General features: G+C 42.3%; 2 protein-coding genes across 2 annotated transcripts in view; one reads left to right on the plus strand and one right to left on the minus strand.

The window, feature by feature from the left end:
• Positions 1–21,742, plus strand: part of LOC135488465 (midasin-like) — an 86,627-nt gene that overhangs the window by 53,757 nt on the left and 11,128 nt on the right. The window contains exons 23-51 of the mRNA XM_064773089.1: positions 1,611–1,761; positions 1,971–2,087; positions 2,802–2,967; positions 3,161–3,277; positions 4,677–4,761; positions 5,395–5,667; positions 5,920–6,137; positions 6,412–6,813; positions 7,081–7,184; positions 7,656–7,789; positions 8,186–8,340; positions 8,632–8,924; positions 9,156–9,439; positions 9,632–9,781; positions 9,996–10,213; positions 10,373–10,697; positions 10,965–11,156; positions 11,465–11,812; positions 12,092–12,246; positions 12,492–12,750; positions 12,973–13,252; positions 13,537–13,775; positions 13,878–14,068; positions 14,202–14,568; positions 14,856–15,074; positions 15,304–15,498; positions 15,710–15,918; positions 16,198–16,419; positions 16,979–17,057. Of these exons, the coding sequence (XP_064629159.1) occupies positions 1,611–1,761; positions 1,971–2,087; positions 2,802–2,967; positions 3,161–3,277; positions 4,677–4,761; positions 5,395–5,667; positions 5,920–6,137; positions 6,412–6,813; positions 7,081–7,184; positions 7,656–7,789; positions 8,186–8,340; positions 8,632–8,924; positions 9,156–9,439; positions 9,632–9,781; positions 9,996–10,213; positions 10,373–10,697; positions 10,965–11,156; positions 11,465–11,812; positions 12,092–12,246; positions 12,492–12,750; positions 12,973–13,252; positions 13,537–13,775; positions 13,878–14,068; positions 14,202–14,568; positions 14,856–15,074; positions 15,304–15,498; positions 15,710–15,918; positions 16,198–16,419; positions 16,979–17,057 (6,147 nt within the window). The remainder of the gene's footprint in view (positions 1–1,610; positions 1,762–1,970; positions 2,088–2,801; positions 2,968–3,160; positions 3,278–4,676; positions 4,762–5,394; positions 5,668–5,919; positions 6,138–6,411; positions 6,814–7,080; positions 7,185–7,655; positions 7,790–8,185; positions 8,341–8,631; positions 8,925–9,155; positions 9,440–9,631; positions 9,782–9,995; positions 10,214–10,372; positions 10,698–10,964; positions 11,157–11,464; positions 11,813–12,091; positions 12,247–12,491; positions 12,751–12,972; positions 13,253–13,536; positions 13,776–13,877; positions 14,069–14,201; positions 14,569–14,855; positions 15,075–15,303; positions 15,499–15,709; positions 15,919–16,197; positions 16,420–16,978; positions 17,058–21,742) is intronic.
• On the minus strand, positions 17,393–21,528 carry LOC135488464 (uncharacterized). Its single transcript, XM_064773088.1, has 2 exons — positions 20,486–21,528; positions 17,393–20,339 (listed from the first exon to the last, which is right to left on the minus strand). Exon 2 carries the CDS (start codon positions 19,896–19,898, stop codon positions 18,999–19,001), a length of 900 nt encoding a protein of 299 aa, XP_064629158.1. The 5' UTR covers positions 19,899–20,339; positions 20,486–21,528; the 3' UTR covers positions 17,393–18,998.

The raw sequence follows: 21,742 nt of genomic DNA on the forward strand, positions 1-21,742 counted from the left end.
TTGCTAAAGCCAGCAGTCTCAGGAGGGCAAGTTGCTACCTCTAGGTACCACGTCAGCTCCATCAAATAAAACCTAATTGGAATGCTGCAATTCGGGTTTCTACATTTGAAGGATCGAGTAGCAAGTGAAGTCCTCCCAGTGGCTACTGGTCTTTCACTACTTACCATTGTATTGGAACCAGTCTGAGTAGCTGAATTGAATAAGTCATTCAGCTCAATCCCCGGGCGTACGAACCTCGTGATCGCCGATTCCAGGCATGTTCACCCAATCAGGGTCAGGAAACAGTATTGTCACTAACAAGTTGTGACGGAAACACTCCTACTTATAAATACAGCTGCAACCTGGAGGGCCAAACTAATGAGGAATTAGCACATTATGAAATCAAGAATACATATTGATCTTTACTGAGTGTCACTTCTGGCTAAACATCTTAAAACGGCCATTTGAAAAAGCATTCTTGATGATTCAAGTTGACTGCATGGAGCTTGAAACCGCGTCCTTCAGTTAGGTGCAGCCTGAACACAAGTGCAATATTCCGGAGTGACTTTTTCGAGCAATTCTAAGAAGTTCTGTAGGAAGGATCGAGGTTGTCACTTCTGCGCTGACCATAAAAATAAACTGTTTGCTTTTCCCACTGTTAGATCAGTTGAGCTGATGTATGGCAATGCTAGCATGCCACATATCATAGAATCCTTCTCAACCTATGCTGACTGGGAAAGAATGTGCAATAATGCACAGAACCATACATAGAATGTACAGGCCTTTTGACCGCGGTTAGATTGGAATAAGCTGTAGCTTTGTAACTCATGTCAGAGGTCCTATCTACATGGGCGCTGTGTATGAAGGCGATAAGATTCCCGCTGGACTGATTTGAATCCAGCATGTCAGACCATTCTATTGGTTGACAGAGGAGCACCATCAAACTATTCATCGTTGCGGGATTTCGAGTGTCAGAATCTTGTTGTTTAGTCCGTGGAAAATGCAGATTTGTGAGGATATGTATAGGGTATAGAGACTTGTTTGTAAATGGAATTTGAGGTGATTTGTTTTACTCTTTAACCCTTTATGTATTCCAGTTTAATGACAAATCGACAAAAAATCTGGAACTGATTGTGTCTCGCAAGTATGAGCATGAATGGTGTTCATAGTAAAACTCCAGATCAATGTATCGGAGCCCCACCGCTCGCAACGATATCCTTCAGGCAATTAGCTTAGCCAGCGAGTGATTCATGGTGTGATATACTAATTGCCACAGGCAATACACTCTTGACTTCAATAAAGTCGAGCTATGTTCCATTCAATTAATCAAAATTGAAGAAAATATGATCACCTAGGAGTTTCCTCTTTCTTTGCTACTTCCATTTAGTTCCAGCACAAGCATTTTTCTTTTCTTCTGCTTTCATTCTGAGCTGATTATACATGTCACTGCAGTTTCCAGCATAGTGCCATACTGGGCAAATTGTTTTGACAGAATGTCTCCAAGGTGGTAACAATATGAGACTTGCCCAGCTCTCTTGAACCAAACCACCATGCCTCTGTCCTGTAAGTTGTAATGTGCCATGGAATGTTTGATTTTGCATTGATGTGTTCTTCACTTTCCCATCTTGTAGGCTGATATTGGTCGCCACATTTCCGATGTATCATCCAAAGTTGAAGCGGTGGCAATGTCCTGTTGCAGGCAGCTGTTGCAGCACCAGAAGCCCTCATCGTCTGCCTCCATCATGAAAGCCTGGTCAGAGATGAAGGAGGGATCACAAACAGGTAATTACATCTATTACTGGAAAACCTTACCTAAAATTTATCAAAATCGCAACAGAAGGTAGTGCTGGACTCTTGTTCTTATCAGAATAACCTTGGAAAGAGAATTTGTTTGATTATGAATGAATACATTTCAAAGCTGTGAGTTCTGAAATGTCCTCTTCAGTGTGATCTGGCCAGGTAAATTGAAATGCCTCTTTTCCGTCTTTCAGTGAAAAGTAGTTCAAGTGTTGAAGAATTGGAGGGAATGAGAGAACGTCTGTTCAGATGTGAGAGACTCCTGCACCATGTGGAAGAGGCTTGTCAGAAGTTCAGCCTCCTAGTCTCCGGTAAGTGTTTGACATGGCCAGGCAGTTCAGCCCTCCTCACATATGTCCAAACACAGGGCTATTGTACAGGCTCCCCTTAACCAGCTTAAACCCATCAACACAGTAGTTCATTTTACCACTTCAGACGAAAGGTTTGTACTCATATTTGGGTATTGATATACAAAATCACCTCTTGAGGAATTTGTAAGATATCTGTAACCCGCACAGAGTCATTACTGTACCTGCACTAGTAACTTCACTTAGTTTTGTGTGGAAAATCATATGGCACTGATTGTTCTTGAGACATGCGTTACTATTGATTTTAGCTCAAGAGCAGAGCAAACCAATCTGTAGTTCATATGAGCAGGACGTATGGAGATGTTACCATTAGATTGGAAAATACAAGACAATGTTAACTCATTGGGTGATATGAATAAGACTTGCAAATGCTTTTACTTAAGTTTTCTACAGAAATCCCTAGTGTAAATGTACCGTACATGAAATTTTAAGTAGAGGCATTTACTGTAGTCTTCATTCATTCATTCATTAACTTGATGTGAATTTTGTCCCAAAAATAAAAGCAGAAGTTTCCGCTCACACTAATGTTGGATGAGCGTCCAGTGAAAGTTTTTAGGAGACTTTTAAAGATAATTGTTATTCTTACCAAAAGTGGTATGAATGAGGTATTTCAGGCTTTGAAATAATTCTCATTAAACTCTCTTATTCTATGCGTAGATGAAGCCTCCACACTGAAGAAAGAGCTTCTGGCTTTGAAGAAAAAAGTCGATGGGAAAGGTTACAGAAGTGGCGGTGGTGGTCAGTTTGAATGGGTTGATAGTGTCCTTGTCGAGGCCCTCAAGAATGGTGACTGGCTACTCATCGATAACGTCAACTTCTGCAGGTTAGCACATTATTGTTTTGATTACTTCATGTTGCTTGTGAAAAGAAGTAAAGAGAAGAGAGGAATAAAGAAGAGAAGAGAAGAGAAGCAGATTATAATGAGGCGTTATAAGATGCAACCATTTGGTATTACAAATGTATGTGCTTTTAGGGAGCATCTTTAGAGTTTCTAATTGTAAATGTGTCTTTTCCAGTCCCTCTGTACTCGACCGATTGAATGCCCTCCTGGAACCAAATGGCATCTTGACTATCAATGAGAGAGGGGTCATCGATGGGGAGATTCCTTCAGTTAAGCCACACCCAGACTTCAGGTACTGGAGCACCCTCCCAATATCCTCTTTGCTTGTAATCTTTGTAGTTTTTGTGCCATTAAACTCGATTTGGCCAAAGATTTTTCTAGATCTTGTCATCCCAAGCCACAATTCCACTTCTCGACCTATATGACTTCCTGAGCAAGCCACCAACCACCCGCTATGTGTTCATGTTCGGAGCAAAATGCGTCGACTAATCGATCATTTTCTCTCGGGGTGGCATTGTTGATGATCCATTATTGAATTCTGCCAGCAGTATATCACTTACATTGTTTTCATGTTGTACCAGTCCTCTTTCATATCACTCATCGCACATCATAAACCTGACCTCTGGGGCAAGTGCATGACCTTGCCGATCTAATGAATGCCGCAGTTGTTTACTGTCTTTCTTTGTTAGGAGTCTTGGCATTAGTTTAATGGTGGTTGCAAGTTGATGTGGTTTCTAGTTGAAGCTAATAAAGACTTTGAAAGTGGTGGCCAGTGATAGTATTAAATCCCGCCACAGCATGAGAAATAATGTCACTGGGTCATAGTTGGTGCTAATTTAAAAATTTGAAATATGATCAGTTCACTTTTAAGTACATTAATTTAAAGTATGGGTCTATTCACTAAACATCCTCAGTTTTACTTAGAATAGTGACACGTGTGCCACAGCATGATACACCAGGCATCAACTATTTGATTTCTCCAGTTCCATCAATCTCTAATCAGTAGAAAACATGTTTCCTCAACAGAACGACCCACAAAGGGTGATTGAGTCCGTTTTCCCAAATGTCTCTCGAATATCGGCTTCAGTCGCATTCATATGGGCGACCAGTAGCCTAGCCAATGGTCTATTTAGATGAATGTCGTGATTGACATTGATTGAGGACTTGGGACACTGTGCGGCATCTCCCAGCGTGCCGCTCGGTCCTCCCTTGATATTGATTGGTTCCCAGCCACCGTCGCAAAGTTTGATTATTTTTGTGCGGCCATGCTGAACGACATGAGTGTGCTTGGCAGTAAAGTAATGAATCTCGCCATTACTGTATTGATAATTCTCTAACGTTATTGTCGAATTTTGTTCTTTGAAGAACACTGTTGAACATGCCGTGGCTGTAAACTAGTTATCAGAAAAAATTTTCAAGACTGGTGCACATTATTTACGAGTCTGAGCTTGATTTTAGTATAGGATAGTATCTTTTGTGGCCTATTCAATATCTTAACAGATCATAATATTAGAAAATGTCTATTTTGAAGTCCGTTACCCCAACAAATATTATCAGAATCAATGTTTTCAGTGCAGTAAGTGTAGAAGTTTGAAATGTCCTAGGAACAAAAGATTCTATTATGTGCTTTAATCTCTAAGCTATTGACAGTCATAGCCACTATAGAAACATATACCATAATCTGTTTTCAGATTGTTCCTGGCTATGGATCCAAAACACGGTGAAATATCACGGGCGATGAGGAATCGTGGAATTGAGATTTGCATATTGGGGGAAGTAAGTCGATCCGTTTCGAACATTTTTCCTCCTGTTGCTGAATCTGTTGCCTAATAAGGTGGCATCGCATATTGTATTTGGACTCAGTACTCTGTCATAAAACAATAATGCCATGAGAAGCCTTGTTCGAGAATAATACCCGCATGCAGAAATCATATTCTTGATCAGCTTGATGAGATTGCATGCAAAATACAAAAGTCATATTCTTGATCAGCTTGATGAGATTGCATGCAAAATACAAAAGTTGTAAACCGATTTGATATATTCCACGATATTACTACGCCAAACTTGCCTGAGGTGAACATGAATAAGTCATAGGGCAGCCGTATAGAGGCAGATTACTCACCCCGGGGCTCAGGTCAGGACTGAAATTGATTTGATCTTAGATCATGTTGGAATAGATAAATACCTCTGATGTTTAACTACTGTTCTGGGGGTTGTAGCGAATTTGAGGCAATTGTCTTTTATCAGACTGATTCTCGTGGCTTTTCATGGTATGGTTCGACCTTATGGGGAGAATTTAAGCAAGGCTGATGATGTGTAAGGAATGCACAAAGTAGATAGGGGACTGCCCAAATCCTTTGACACAAAACAAGTTCTGCCCCCTTTTGCTAATGACTATGTATCTTCCAGAGTGAGGGATGTGCATATGACACCCATGATGTCCAGCGGATGCTACACAGTCTAGGATTCGTCGGCAAGCATCCATGCGATATTCTCCTGCAGATACAAGCTGAACTCCAGACCTACTGCTATATGACTGAGCACTACACCATAGTTGACCTGCTACACGCGGCTCGGCTTGCAGTTCAGCAGTTGGAGAGAGGAGATAATCTGCAGGCGGCGATGTTGAATGCCTGCAATGATGTTTACATCAAAAGGCAGAAGGAGTTCAGCAGACGACAGGTAGGCCACAACAGTAGAGTTATTTGTGTACCATCTAAGTGGAGATGTGGCCTTGTGAAGTTACATTCGCTGCTTGTTACTTTGGTCAAAGCAATTTGAGAGATGTTTCTGAGGATCAGAATTGATACCTTTGGTCCTGACTGGTGCCCAATTGAACCACTAACCCTGCAAAAAGCACGATTCTTAGAACTGCTGCGACAAACACAAATACATATTTTGTCAGATTCCTTCATCCTTCTCTTCCACCAATAGGAAGTCCGCGAGATTATTGAAAGTCACATCCTCAAACTGGAGGCCTTGATGTCCGATTCAGAAACTGAAAAGTCGGCATTAATGGTACCAGGCGTCTGGCCAGATGTTATGCCATCAGTGAGCAGTTCTGCTGTGGACCCAGCCCTGGCAACCATCCACCAGCAGAGCGTTCCCTTGTTACACCAGATCAACCAGTACCTACTCATGAATCAAGCAAAGTAAGTGTTTCAGCCTTGCCTTCGAAATCTTAACCAACAAGGCTCTTATTATGCTTGAACTTGCTACCTCATGCTTGGCTTGCAAGGTGGGATTTCTGCTCTTTGCATGCTGTCTCTGGGGATAATGATACCTAGGTTTAGAAAATGTAATTTTCTGTTAGTTGAAATGTAAGCTCACTTATGCAGGAAGAGTACCAAAATATCAGACTTCCCCTTAAATATCCTGCCTGTTGACTACCTTCGAGTCTAAAATGTCCAGCTCTTTGTTTTACAGGACACAGTTTCCACTCAAATATTCTGCAATGAGTGGTTCAAAGTCTGTAACCAGTACTCTGGACATGGAGTCAGTCAAGGGAATCCAAAAGTCCATCAAATTTGCTGCCGAGATATTCACTGAACTTGCCACCTTTAGCGATTGGAAGTTACGTTCTGATTGGTTGCTCTCGACCTTGAAGAGACGCGTCTCCCCGGAAAGCATGGGTCTGGTGAAGCAAATCACCGATGTAGTCGAGTCAGGTCTGCAGGTTGTCTTTGCTGGCCCGTTAATCGAGAAGCTTCATGTGGATGTTGCGTCGGCTGAAAGTCCGCTGGATGTGCGATGGAATCCTTTGATGAGAGAGAAACTGGTGAAAAGTCATCCTCAGATTTACGAAGATCTGGAGTCCTATCTGAACCAGTGAGTACCTGTGAAGTATATGTCGTCATTCAAAAGCCATGTTATATGTATGTTTGATTTTTCTTGAATACCTTGTTACTAAAGCTGTGTTTCACAGAGTCATGCTCTTCAACTGGTCTCTTAAATTGCGCCTTCTCCTTATCAAACTTTAACACCAAACAGGATCAGTGTCTTGTTAAAGAGATAGTTAGAAGGGCATCCTAATTTCGAGCTACACATTTCTCTGGCCTGGCGGCATATAAATTTAATTCTTGTCCTTTCCTCCAGGTCACATCTACTGAAAAAGATCCAGCAAGCCTGTGTGCAGTCAGTTAGTGTCAAGAAACACCAGAGTATGTCTTTCATTGAATTGTCGGCTGCTGTTCAACAAGGTAAGTCATATTCCTTTGATCTAACACCAGACTTCTCAATCGAAAAGTTCAATCCCTTTAGGAAATTAATAGCTGGTGAATTCGGATATTAGAACAGATATTGATTTGAAATCTACTCTTAAAAGCTCACAGCTAATGAAAATTATTTCTTTCCATGTTTCCTTCTTTATGAAAAACCTGAAACTTTAAAATCAATAGTTGGAGTGGAAACACAAAAGCTATTAGATCAAAGTGGAGACAAAAAGTTGGCTAATAAACCTTGCTGAGTTCCCTATCGTAACTCGATTGAACAATCCTTAAGGAAAGAAACATTCAACAAATCATTTAACCTCCTCACGTCGAGTCCCAGGAGACAAATCTTTCTCTGTTGCCAACAGCTTTATTGTTAGTTTTGGTAGCGTGCCATCTGTCACAGATGAATGTAACTAAAAACATGTCGGCATTCATTTAGAATCTCTTTCTCGATTTCAGGAGTTTTGAGTGCTAGTTCTCTTCCGAGTCCAGTCCTAGTTCATCTCTATCCTTTCCTGCAAGCATTTGAAGAGGAATTAGTCAAACTAGTCTCAAACAAAAATGTCACCATCACAAATGATGCACTGCAAAAGGTAGGCCTACCAACAATTGGAAAGCCTAAGGGATTCAATAAAAGTTTGAAGACGCCTTCTCCCGCCATGCATATGACCCAAAAAAGTATATTTTCGTTGGGTGTGGAACTATATTGGGTCTGTAATTATCAAGAAGTGGTCCCAAATGGTCATGAAGTAGTCTGAAATTGTCGTGAAGTGGTCCATGATGGTCATGAAGTGGTCTGAAAAGGTCATGAAAGCTTCAAAATTGTCAACTTAGTTTGAAAAGTCATAACTAGAACCATACAGTTCTTCTGAATTGAAAAAGCTTTCTTTGAGAAAACTTTGGTAAAACATTTTATGCCAACAAGGTTTCCTTCCAACCAATGCGTTTCCTGAAATTGATGAACTCTTTGTATGTGTTATTTTTCATAGTTGCTGGTCTCCCTATCATGGAAACAACAATTCATCGATGTATGCAGCATTCAGGTCAAGGGAAGAGGAGCAGCTCAGCCTCTCTTAGCAGAGTTGGCTCTCCACTGGAACTGGTTACAAAATAAGACATTTGCAAGTTTCTTCCAGCATGTCAGGTGAGAAGAATATCTTGAAATCCTTTAATATATCGGTAGTGAATGGTCCAACCTTGCCTTACTTCTTGAACTGAGACTAGTTGGGATATGGTGTTGGTTAGGCTCCTACCATCCCGAAAGTAAAACCGAGAGAGTGATTGCCTCATCAAAGGTCACTGATGACTGGTTGTCTTTTTCATCAACTGTCAAAAGTGATTTGAGTATAATGTCCAGTCCACATCAATCGAAGGCTATGTGTCCTTTTACTTCAATAGTATGATGCTCAGTATGACCCTATGAATTGCATTTCAGTCCCTCACCAGGCCTTCAGAGCATCATCACAAGACTTCAAGAGGTCCTGGGCACAGATGACAGGGCATCCAAACTGCACCTCAAACTCTGGTCAAGCTTCGGCCACCCAAGTGGGTTCACAACTCAAGAGATGGCGGAATTGGTCCTCCAGGGGGAGGAGCTCAGTGATGCCCTGAGTGTCGAGATGGCCAGGGATGTGTTTGCATTGGTTGAGTATCTGAGAGGAGAGGGTCGACAGATCAGGAAGGATATGCTCAATATCATTATTGGTGTGATGGAGAAAGCTGACCAAGGTAAGAAAAATCCATATTCTCCTCCAATTCTCCTATATATGTTCCCACCAAATGTTTCAGCCCAAAGATAACCTATCTCTAATGAGCACCCAACCATCAACTCTTCTGTGATATCCTTCTGTAGGTGTCATTCAGGATCAAAGATGCAAGCCTGTTTCCTATTGTTGGCAGAAAGAACTGAAAGTTGTAGTACATTTTATATCTGTTTATCGTTGCTTCCTTTCATTTCAGAATTTGTACAAGAGAATTTCCAGGGAATGTCCTCCCAACTCACCGCAGCTGGGTTCTACAAGCCGACACCTGGTGGCGATACTGTGAAGGCTGTTCCCCGTTGCGTTCTATCAATGGTCCCCCTGGTCACATACCTGTCCCTGTTACAGGAGAAGTGTGTCATGGTGAAGATGTTGGAAGGAGAGAGTGAGGCTTACATCCAGAAGTTCCTCATGTACTCCTTGGTTCATGATGTGACCCCAGTGAGGCGTCTGGTTCCCTACCAAGCGTTGCTGAATGCTGAGGTGAGAAGTTTTACTTGTCAAGACTTTTAACAAGTGTGGCTGCGAAGTGCCTAAGAGTGCAACTACATTACATTTTATCAGTACCATTGCTTTGGAATAGCGTATACACACTCTTTGATGTGAGGCCTTGTTAAAAATTGAAAAATTTCTCCTGTTTTCCTTATTCAACCGATCTCTTGACTTTTGTTGCAGGATGGCCAACACTGGGAGCACTTTTCAGGGTTGTTGCTCTACCATATCCAACACATGTTCCACAGCACTTACACCAGCCAGCTGTTGGACTGGGTCACGTGGAAAGACCCTGGTGGAGAAATGCAGGGAGAGGAGAGGCCTATAGTTCAGGTAAATCCTTCATCTACAGGCTATGCCTTCTTCTTCATTCCATATTAGTCGTACCAGATTTTTGTCCCAAAAATGGAAGACACAGTACTCTCTTATTACCAGCACCCAGCAACCAGCTGATCGTGATGGTGGTTTGGTTGAGGAGTTGAGGGCCTATGTATCCACTCTTTGCAATGAATAAGCCTCCCTGGTAAAGCATTGGCCTTTTTTTCAGGGCCCTGGTTCCCTTCAGACCTGCCAGCTGAGTTATGCCATCATGAGCCTTCATGCCAGCACCGACACCAAGCTCACTGGGAAAGATGACGGGTCAACAATCTGTCAAATGTCCGTGCCACTGGGATTAGCTGCTGAGAAAGTAAAACAGTTTGGAAACATGGCTAAGATGTTGTGGACTCATGTAGAGATGTTGTCTTCAGAGGATCGAAGTCCAAGGTAGGTCCAGCAATTCATATTTAGGAAAAGTTATCAAAAATGTTGCGTTTTCAAAGATGCCATGTGTCTTCAAGGCAGTGGTATAAAGAACAGCTGTCTAGTAGAACAACTTTTGCTCTTTGTCAGATTGCTGAAGAGAGATAGTTGTCTTTGTTGCAGAAGTATGGACATCAAGCTCATCCAAGAAGTGTTCTCCCACCTCCTGCAAGCGCTAAGGTCCCTTTTACCAGTGGAGAACATTCCAGCGACAGAAATACTCGTCGAACTCTCGAAGTCCAACATCCTCCCAGAAGTTGTGATGCAGATCCTCACATCATGTTCCGAGATGGTCACAACCTTGAAGGCTGGTGATGAGAATGTTTTGGTGAAGCTTGGAGAAGTGTGGGCAAAGATTGGATTGGTTCAGACGCATTTGTTATCGCCGACAGGGCCAGTGGACCCTGTGCACAAGGTTGCTGTGAGATATAGATATATCAAGGAGGAGGTAATTGCCTTGGTTAGAAATTTGTTTTCTGAAATAAGGTTGCTTTTAGTCCTTGAGGAGTCATTTAAAATGTCTGGAAAGTTGTTTCTGCTGCCACTGCTCTATGGAACAACGTTTTGCAAGAAGACATTGACCTGACAGCCAAACTAGAGCGAGATGAGGTCAACTGCGTAATGAAAATGTTTTACATATTCTAGCTGCTGTCAATTGCAAAGAACCTCCCTTCCACCAACAATTCAATGCATAATTAGTTTTCTGTCCTCTCAGATCGGTGACATCGAGAAGGAGCTTGAAGTGCGACGTTGGGCATGGATGTTATGGACAGGGAAAGAGTTCACAGATGAAGCACTGAGTGCCCAGCATCCCAGGTTGGCCAACCTCATCGCTAGAAGGGACTTGTTGAAGAACAAGGCTGAAGTGCTGGCTGACAGGCTTGCTCTTAGGCCTGAACCGTCACAGGTAAGGATATCCCTAATGATTTGACAGGTTATCAACGTTCGTCTTATGATTCAACCAGTTCATCTTTGAGTTTCGGTGACTTTCTCTCATGACTCATGATCGATGTTCATCCATGAACATCGATGTTCATCCATGATCATGAGACCTGTTCGTCTCATGATCCCACTTGTTCATCTCAAGATTTTATCTGTATGATGATTTTATCGGTTTGTCTTATAATTTGACTAGTTCTTTGCACTCTGAACTGGTGTAATATCAAGGGATATGATAAAATAAGACTTTTCAAGGCATTCTTATCTACCTTTCAGTTCGGTGGTATTCTGCAGTATGCCCATCAGTTCCTGACAACCGTCTGCTCAATGGAGACAGTTATCGCCACACTTGACAAGCTAAGCTCCGCAATGACCGACTTGAAGGATCCAAGTACAGATGCATCATGGGTACAGAACCTTCTCATCCAAGAATCTTCATGGCAGGCATCCATTGAACAGTACATCAAGAAGATGGAGATCGATTACCCTCTCTATAGGGACCTGTTGGTACCATACATCGCGGGGATAGCCCAAGTCAGCTATGGTGTCAGGTTGGTCCGTCATGCTGTGGAGGTGCAGTGGAGGCAATGCCAGTTGTACGCAGATCTGCCACAGATTGTCGATGTAGGTATTTCAAAAGACAACATTTTTTACAAAAAGTATGTAACTCCATTCCCTCTTAGGGATCTATGCGTGTCAGTGAGGCTTGTGTCTGATTCCCTTTATGATTTGGCCTACCTGCTTAAGCTGGTTTCTCTTAGTTACTATTCCTGAAGTTTTGAATGTGGAAACTGTAACATGATGTCTGATTAATCTCTTACACTGAGCTGGAGCAACACACAGTCAATAAAAACTGCCATAAAGCAGCCAGCTCAATGATTCTTTGGATTTCTTCTCTTTCAGGTTCCTCTTGAAGACATGATATCCAACCTCACCAAGTTTCCTACATTAAGTTCGAATACAGCAACATTTCTTGTGGCGACAGAACAACTGACATCGCAACCAGTATCAGCTCTTGTCAAACGTTTCTCGAAGGTGCCTGGACAGGATATAGCAAAGTAAGAATGTAAAACAGGGTGTGTGTTCTGACACCTGAAGACTATTTGCACTGGCTGATGTTCAGGCCCTCTTCTGTCTCTTCGTACCATGTTCGGGCCCTCTTCCCTCACATATTGAGTCTCATCTCTGGGTACATGTTAGTTGTTTCAACCTATTTTTCTTTCACAAAAGGTGTTAGTCTTGGTTGATATTGGAAGTTTTTGCGAGCAGATCTGTAACTCTTTCTCTCGCCTTACCTTTACAGAGTTTGGAAATCTGCTCTCCTGCATGCCAAGAACCATGCCGTCATCTCAAATGACCTTGACCCGTCAATCTCATCGACCTTGAACTTGATCTTCGACTTCTTCTTCACCTCCTGGCAAGAAGAGGAGGTTGCCCGGCAACAGATGGAAGAAGAGAAAGCGAGTCTGTACAAATACAAGGCCACCACTCATGGGGATGAGAGAAATGAGGAGGAGAGGGAACTTGAAGATATTCATGACAACTTCCCGTCATTTGACAAGGTGAGGGTCACGTCTGCTTCGATCATCAGCTAAACTTAAATCAAGACACAAAAGGAATAAAGTCTATTCCACAACCCTAGATAGTGGAATGTAGTCTGTGGGAAATTGGTCATTAAACATTTGTTGTCAGTTGTCTGGTGGTCATCTTCTGCTCTAGATCGAATATCATCAGTTGGGTGTTTTGAGATGAGTCTATGCCAAAGTTCCTTGTTTCATTTGCAGGAGTTTGCTGACATTGTAAATGAAGACAACTTAGAGAACCAAGCACAGGCAGCAGCAGACGACACTCAAGAAGATGCCACGTTATCTGCAGAGGCACATATGACTCCACAGGACATGGCAACTGTTGCCAACGTACACAATCTCATTTACACCCACCTGGTCAAGGGAAGTTGGTTAACTGTGCAGCAGATAGATCAGAAAGGGTTGAATGTGGTAGAACCGGTGACGTTAGGACATCAGGTGGCACAGACTTTGGTTCAGAGCATGGTCAGATATCTTGGTAAGTTAATTGCTGATTCATTCTGTACCATCTTTATAAAGCTGGGAAGCAATCTAGGTGATCATGGCATCATCTATTGCAAAGTGCAGAAAGCAGAGATTGTCTCAAATGGTTCAGAATGGTACAGAACTTCTGACATGGCATTTACTAGGAAAGGTCATGAATGACGCAGCACCACTGTTTTGGATAAATTGTATAGTTGAAAATGTCTCAAACATGTGAAAGGTACCCCGATCCTCAATGACTAGACACCTGCCTTGATTTTACTTTTCAATTCCTTTCAGATGTGACTCTTGACAAAGAGTTACTCGGCAGCCACCTGTTGGTCAATAAACTGATGCAAGATGCAGTACAGGCAGGAACGAAGCTAGGATTCTCTGCCAAAACCTCACAGAAACCATATGACATCTATCATGATGCTAACACCTCGGAGGTCATGCCATGTCTGATGGTACTCGACAGGATGTTGGCGAAACTGAATGAGTTACTTGAATCATGGCCTGATCATCCAACACTGAAACAGGTGAGTTCTTGCTTCAACCGATATGGTACAGTGATAAAGATGGCATTTCCAGTCTGGCTGGTTCTTTATTCAAGAAGTCTAAATATGTTTGTCTTGCTTCAGCTCATCCTGATCATACAGAGGATCAAGTCATTCTCGGTCACACAGCCCTTGATGAAGTTTGTCACCGGTCTGGAGGTGTTACTGCAGAAAGCCCAGGACTGGGAGTCCATCGCTGCTCGCCACGTCTCCCTTATGTCAAACCTTGAAGAGGTCACACAACTTGTCATCAACTGGCGGAAACTTGAGCTCAAGTAAGTTCCAAATACACATTTTGAAAGAAGAGAATGTAGTTGCCCCTAGTAATACAAGTATCAATGATTGAATGAGAGGGTGAGCTCTGCACTGAGAATCTCACGATAATGTAAATCAAAAATGTATCTTCAGGTGCTGGAACAGGTGCCTTGACATGGTCGAATGGCGGATGAAGGAAGCAGCCAGTAAGTGGTGGTTCCACCTTTATCAGCTCCTGTCCGGCTACGTCGCAGAAAAAGACGAGTGGTCCGAGAACGGCGAGAAGAAACTTATCGAGGCCTTGAAGAAGTTCATAGAGATGGCACCACTGGGCGAGTTCAAGACGCGGCTGGATCTTCTCTTTGCATTCCACTGTCAATTACTTCATGAGCCGTCTACTCCAGTGCAAGACAAGGCCATTCGGATTCTCTGGAACATTTTCAAGTTCTACAGCCAGTTCACTGCCAATCTTGATGCGAATGCAGCCAGACAGCGGACACCTATTGAGAAAGACCTCAAGGTACGCAAGAGCCTAGACTCCCTGTCTTTCATTGAACTCTTCATTGAGCCCTGTGCACACCATTTAGTCGTAACTTTGCTGAGACAGCAAGCCTTTATAGGGTACAAGTCTGTTACCTTTTAGCCTTAGACTGATAAATGATACGCTTAATACCCGGAGGTATTCTGTTTTACCTGGTAAATGAAAAGTACGGAAAAACCGACCTTTTAGAATAGAGAAGGTGGCCTCTTGGCAAAGATGCCCTTTTACTTGTTCCTCACTGTATCTTTAATTCCTCATTTTCTCAGGGCTTTGTCAAGATAGCAAGATGGAACGACGTGAACTACTGGGCAGTGAAACAAGCCACAGAGAAGACCCATCGAACTCTTCACAAGAACATCAAGAAATATCAGGCGATCCTGATGCAACCGGCAAATAGGTTCTTCATTGATAAAGAGGAGAAACATGATGAGAGTTCACAGTCACAGCAGACAGGGGTCAAGGTCATGCTGTATTTGACACCAAAGGTATAGCATATTTCAGACGTTTTAGCAACCGAAATTCTCTCTATTTGGACCTGCGTCGGTGAAAAACCATATCTGTTCTACTTAACTACAAGTTCCTTAACTGATGCCTGTGACGCATGATAAAGTGTCCTTAACTTGCATTGAATCTGTATGAAAACAGTTATGCCTCTCTAGTCTGAAACCATTTCACTATATTTACAACTTATCGAATAAGACCACTTTCTTTCAGGATGCCATGGGCGTGAATGAGGTTTCCGTGCCAGAAGGTAGCTCGGCCACTCCATCATTCTACCAAAAGATGTGTCGCCTCAGTAAGAAGATCATCAAGAAAGTACCCTACACAAATTTGGTGGAGTCGGTCGACTTCTTCGTCGGAGATGTGATAGAGAGTGTGCATGAGCTTCAGGCGCTTGATGTGACGCAGGTAGGCAGCTTGACCAGATCTTGCCAGCCCTTTATTTTTGTGTGTCGTGGGGTCCTGACGCTGAGTAGCTGAGAGGCTACTCTAGGTAACAGACGACAGAGGTCGACTAGGTAACCCAAACTGAACATTTTTAGACTTTCGTGAATTTTGATATAAGCAAAACTGGATTACTTGTTTCTCAATTTTGTGATGCTGTTTTCCTATTTCCCAGATAAGTGACAAAGACAAGCAGAAGTCAGAGGCTAAGCTGATCCACCAGAGGAAGAGGAAGGGCCTAGCAGACTTGTTCAAGGCACTGAGCGACCTGGGGCTGTCCTACAGGAAGGGCCTCATGGCTGTCAAAGATGCTGATGAAGTACAGGAGATGACTGTGCCACCTGTTGATCTCCAGGCAACACTGAATAACATGGAAAGCCAGGGGTGAGGATTTCTGATTTTATTGTGTCTTAAGTCTGGGTACCGATATAAGACATGTCGCCAAGTGAGGGAAACAGAAATTGCCCTCATGAAGTGAGGAATTGTCAAAACTTATTGACATGACCATTCTATGGAAGTTTCGGGAAGAGGTGACCTTGATGATATTGTCACCAACTACCAGGACCTAAGTAACTTCAGCAAGGAATGCCTTGGAAATTGTTCTAGCAAGGCTGAACTGCACTGTTTAAAAATTGTAGTTACATGTTTATCTTGACATTTCAGATGTGATGAGGATTTGGTGCAACTGTGGCCAGGGTGTGATCACTACCTGTACAAGTCCGTGGCCAGGAAGGCGTTGATGAAGACTGCTATGGAATCGCCATCAAAGGAGCTTGGCCTGCCAACCATAGAGAGATGCCGTGGCTTCACGGAGCATCTGATGCTGCTCATCAGGAATCAGAGGAAACATATAGCAGATGCAGTGGAGCCGTTTATGCAACTGAGGTAAACAACATTTGTCACATCTCTTCACCATTGGTATATATACAGTTCTTAGAGCAGCTTTAATATGTATTCATTTGTGAACACTTTCAGCGCCGAACCACGTAGATCTACGTGGCCCAAATCCCCCCTCTTTGAGCTGGTTATCGGAGTCTAATAGACTTCATGACAGAACTACGCCAACGCCATCTCCAGGACAATATTGGAACTGAATAGACCAAACGGGCTTTTCAGTTCCTCCCGTGCCCTGAAGATGGCGATGGCGTAGTTCTTTCATCGCCATCTTCAGGGCACGGTCTTTTCAGTTCCTACGTTGCCCTGAAGATGGCGATGGTTTAGTTTTTTCATCGCCATCTTCAGGGCATGGTCTTTTCAGTTCCTGCTTTGCCCTGAAGATGGCGATGGCGTAGTTCTTTCATGAAGTCCATGAGAATCTGATAACCAGCTCAAAGGGGGGGGATTTGGGCCACGTAGATCTACGTGGTTCGGCGCTGAAGGTGTTAAACGCCACCAATACGTTTAAATCCGTGTTATTCTCATGGCTATGCATCATTCCTTTTAGGCAATGCGCAAGCGAGTTCCAGTCATTGAAAACCTCCAAGCCTGGACTTCCCCCTCAGACACAAACACTTGAAATCAGGGTAAGTGAGCAGGACAATGTTTAATCTTATTGTGGCGTATCAATAGATAGACATAGACTGTTTCTTGTGGACAGGTGGCATTGTTTCCCGTTGTTTCATGTTCCCAACAACAACCAATGGGAACGACAAATAACCCAACAAAGGTTCATTTTGTGTGTGGTGCTTCAGAAGGTTGTAAGTAAACATGGAACTCTGGAAAACTGCACAAGGCCAAAACAACAGTTAATGGATGTGCAGCCTTGCATTGCCTGTTATATTCTTGAGTTAAAGACAAACAAGGAAGGTTGCACCCAGTGTGATTTCTTTAGAAAAAGATATTTGAAAATATCAGGGTGATAGTTTATATGGCCTTTTATTACGTTGTTTTAATCAAAACATAATCTACATAAAATTGCAATATAAATGAAGTCATAGCCCACATGCATACGTCATTAATTACTGTGTGATATCAATTGCATAGCAACAGTTTGATTAATGAAATCTAATTAAAGTGAGAACAGCAGTTAGTAATCAGTCTGCCATCTGGTGCTGGAATTGAACACTAAACCTTGTACGTGATGGCACTTCAGCTGACAACATATTGAGTAATAATCTCTTGTCCAGATTAGCGTTAAAGAGATTATCTTGGTCTAAACATGTATCGTTATTGATGATATATCAAATCTCACTTGATGCCGCTCAGCTGCTGGTTGGTGGAAATATAATGCTAATATAAAATAATGGGTTTATTAACTAGTGACAGTGGCACAATTATCACACGTTAACCCTTTGAGAGTGGTATATATTCAGAGTTGATTACAGATATGTCCACCATACATGTATGTCTGATCTAGAGTAAAGTTTGAGCTGATAATTGCTTTTATTGGACTTTTTACCTTTTGCACTGACCTGGCTTTTGACAACCATGCTGATATTGGCAGTCAGGTGTGCCGTGTTTGGATCCAATTCGTCACCAGATTCTACATCACCACCATGACAAGGTGTGCCACATGGGTTAGAGTCGCTAAACTGCTCTAAAGAGTAGCCTGTGCAATAATTATCGCAGATCGCTGCAACAACAGTTTCGTTTGAGAGGTGTTTTATGGTCATGATCTATCAGTTCTTCAAAAATGCTGTTGGTACTGCGAGTGTTCATTTCTTCACCACACTGGAGTAGTCCGATGATGATAAAAAGAGATTCTCGCCACATTGGCCATAGAGAGTCAGCCACTTGTTGCCATCATTAAGAAAGATGGGCTATTATGACGTCAACAATCAGTCTGTGTTGAAATGAAAAGAGATCAGAGTGCCTCGGAATGAATTAGGTCAGTGGTTGTATTGTTGGACTGTATCAATTATGTGCTCAAAGCAGCCATTAAGTGCCCATACTACAACAATTTTTAAATTCATATGTGTTTGTAAAATCATCTGTTTGCATTTACACTTGCGTTGAAAGCAAATTTCATGCTGGCTGCCTGGAGAGAAAAAACTCTATGCATTAACATATTTGCCTTGACAGCTAATATATTGCTGGTTGCATGTCTAGAAAAAACTTTTAACACAACACAGCTTTAGTAAGGCTAATATACTGGTGTAGGCCTACCTGGCAAATCATGATAAATTAGTGTAACTGGATTGATAACATTGATTCTAGCCTGAAATAAGAGGATAATCAGAAAGAGAGACCTGTGTAACAGAATTGGGGGTTAGACGAGTTTTGAAGTCAAATGCAGATTTTCTAATTTTCTACTTTTGCTCTAAGTGTCCGTCCGTCCTAGAGGGGTTAACATGTCTTTACACATCACCCATATGATCTCGAGCATTCCTCTACTACATAATAGCACAAGTGTCCCTCTCCAAGAATGCCACTAACACAACATACTCGGAAAATTATTGCCATTAATGTGAAGTGATGTCATCAATAACCAGTAACCATGGCAACATGCACTCTGCGATCGACAACTAGTTCAACGGAATGATTTCTTTCTCGAAAAGTTTAATGCTTCCATCCCATTGGGTGATGATGACATCACCGCTGTTGTCGACATTAACGGCACGTGGATTGATGATTCCGTCATCTTCAGAGAGTATCGTAATCTTGTGTTTTATGTCGAGCTCCCTCGGTGCGGTGTCAGTCAGATGAATAAGGGAGACAGTGTTCTCTTCGTGGTTGGCTACAAGTAGCTTGTCATTACTGACGAAACACAACCCTTGTACATTGCTCCATTCGCAAAACGTCGGAGTCATGTACGGCATAGAGTCAAAATTACAGAAAAGGTAGATCCTATTTCCATCTGTGATGGCAACATCACTATTTTCATTTGCATCAATGTATGTTGGGATGATGTTGAAGTTTGTCCCATTTATCTCTTCCATTGACATCTTGGCATCGTCTTGGTGCATTTTGTAGCACTTGATGACATCGGTGAAACCAACGTAAATTTTTCCGCCTCGTTTACTAATGCATTGTGGGGGTTGGTTGAACCTGATCTGATCCAATGGCGATCCTGCTCGGCCAAACACAATCAGACTGACCATATCTGCATCAGCGACTAACACGGCGTTTTGTTGAGCCTCAATTCCGATCGGACAAGAAACTTCAAATTTTTCGGCGTGGCCCTGACCACCAAAGTTATACATCAGTTTGTAATGTTTGATCGGTTCGCTTAGTTTCTCAAAGACAGATATACGTCTGCACCAGGGGTCAATGACTGCGATGGCATCATCATGCATCACGGCAACGTCACGAGGTAATGTCTCTCCGTCAGTGTAATCCACCTCTCCGCTGAGATTTGGTAGTTTGCACGCGGATATCAGTGACAATTTGACAGAGTCGGACCTCACAAGAGCAGCAGATGCCATTTTTCGTAGCGGTGTGAAAATTATGTTTATCAAAAGTCCTCAGCTCTTATAGAGGAGATCAAAGTCTTTTGGTGAACTCAAACTGATTAGCTAAGTGCTTGAACGGTTGGCAACTTATCGACTAATCGCTTGTCCCGTAATTGAGCCACTTAATAGTATTAATCCAGTGGTTGACTTACTCTACTCTTTGCTACTCACCAGTGGATTATATAAGCAATTGTACGTGTTAATCCACAAATGGTGTTCCTAAATCCTAAATTTTCGAAGCCCAAACCACATTGAGACTATAGACTCCAGTTGTGTTTCAAATGTTCCCTTGCTGTCCTCCTTTTGGCCTTTGAAATAATGTTTTGAACTGTAAACTGGTGACCGGCGTGGAACAACTTACTCGATGAAGCTAGGCACGACTAACCTTTGCTCAGGTGAAGTAGTTCCATGTGGCTGGTTGGGAGAATGGGTTATCATCAGGTTGTTTAGGTATCCCACGATTTATGAGAGTGCCTACAGGTTACTTCATAAACACGGTTCAAATGCAAGCAGAATATTCCTCAGAAATTTGATGTTTGCCTTGGTGAAGCCTTCTTTACCTATCTCCACCTGATAAAGTTATCAAAGTAATTGGAGTTTTGACTTGATGAGTCTTATAGTCTTTTCCACTGCCTTTAGCTATGAAATCTCTAATCCTGATTAGTGAGATATGACTCCAGTGCCTCTAGCTATGAATCTGAGTCAGTGATCTAATCCTGAATTACAGCACTAGCTATGAAACTGCTAGAGAAAAAACTGCCTGGAAGTATGTAGGACTCCAACGATACTGTGTAAAGCAACACTCATAACCCCAGCGGTGCATTTGTTTGTCAGCCTTAATTGAGTGAAGTCCCTTTTGTATTAGATATCATAAAACTATTAACAGCAGCCACCCAGGGGACAGTTACGGTCATTCCATGATCCCAGACACAATATGGTCCTGTGATTAGATTGTGGTGATAAATGATACCCTAATGATGCTGTTTGTCAACAGGGACGGGGTTGATATTCTGTTTCCTGTTTCACTTTCCTTTATTGCTTTTGCAAAGGTATCATATTGCTATCTACACATTAACTATGGTAGCTACTGGTTGTAGTCGATGCCATTTCATCAGGATTTCCTGTTACTCCTAACGAATTAACATAAAACTGCATGTCCCTCTTTCAAAGTCCTGTCAACTCAACTCCTTCACAATGCACGAAGTAAAATCCCTCTCCTTTGACCTTCTAAATATTGATTCAGGCCAGCATCACTCCTAGATCCTTGTTTTAAGTCCAGAATCACTCCTCCACTTTGATATGAAGCCAAAAAGTACTGCACATCACTGGAATTTCATCACAGTGCTCCTGTATGAGGTCTCTACAATTGATAACTGATGCGATTAGAAGTAATTCACCAACGGCTCAGCCTATAAATCTTTCGAGTAATCCTCTACTTGTTGTTGCAAACTGTGGATTCTGTTATACTTCCTCGTGGTCCAGCCGTGACTAAACTGCACGGAAAATCAATAAACAAACTTGCTGACTTATCTCGGTTTCAGCCTCTGTGAAAGATAGTCCCGATGCAACGATATTTATCGACTCACTGCTGTGACATCAATGAGTGCAATGTGACATACATCTCCAACATATCTACATGACCTCATCACACTACATAAACACACAACAGCATTGAAATATGAATGAAATATATTAACAAAAGGCCTCGGCAACACTATGGTAGCTTTAAACCACCCGTGGGATTTTGATAGAAACTTTCATATTGTTAATGCTTTCATATCAAAACACTGGATGGGTCGGTGTTTAGATGCTTGACA

This window comes from Lineus longissimus, chromosome 5 (assembly GCF_910592395.1).
Source record: "Lineus longissimus chromosome 5, tnLinLong1.2, whole genome shotgun sequence".
In the NCBI taxonomy this organism is placed as follows: Eukaryota; Metazoa; Nemertea; class Pilidiophora; order Heteronemertea; family Lineidae; genus Lineus; species Lineus longissimus.

Excerpts from the sequence above, each read along its gene's own strand:
- LOC135488464 (XM_064773088.1), bottom strand. The coding sequence starts at position 19,898 with ATGGCATCTGCTGCTCTTGTGAGGTCCGACTCTGTCAAATTGTCACTG.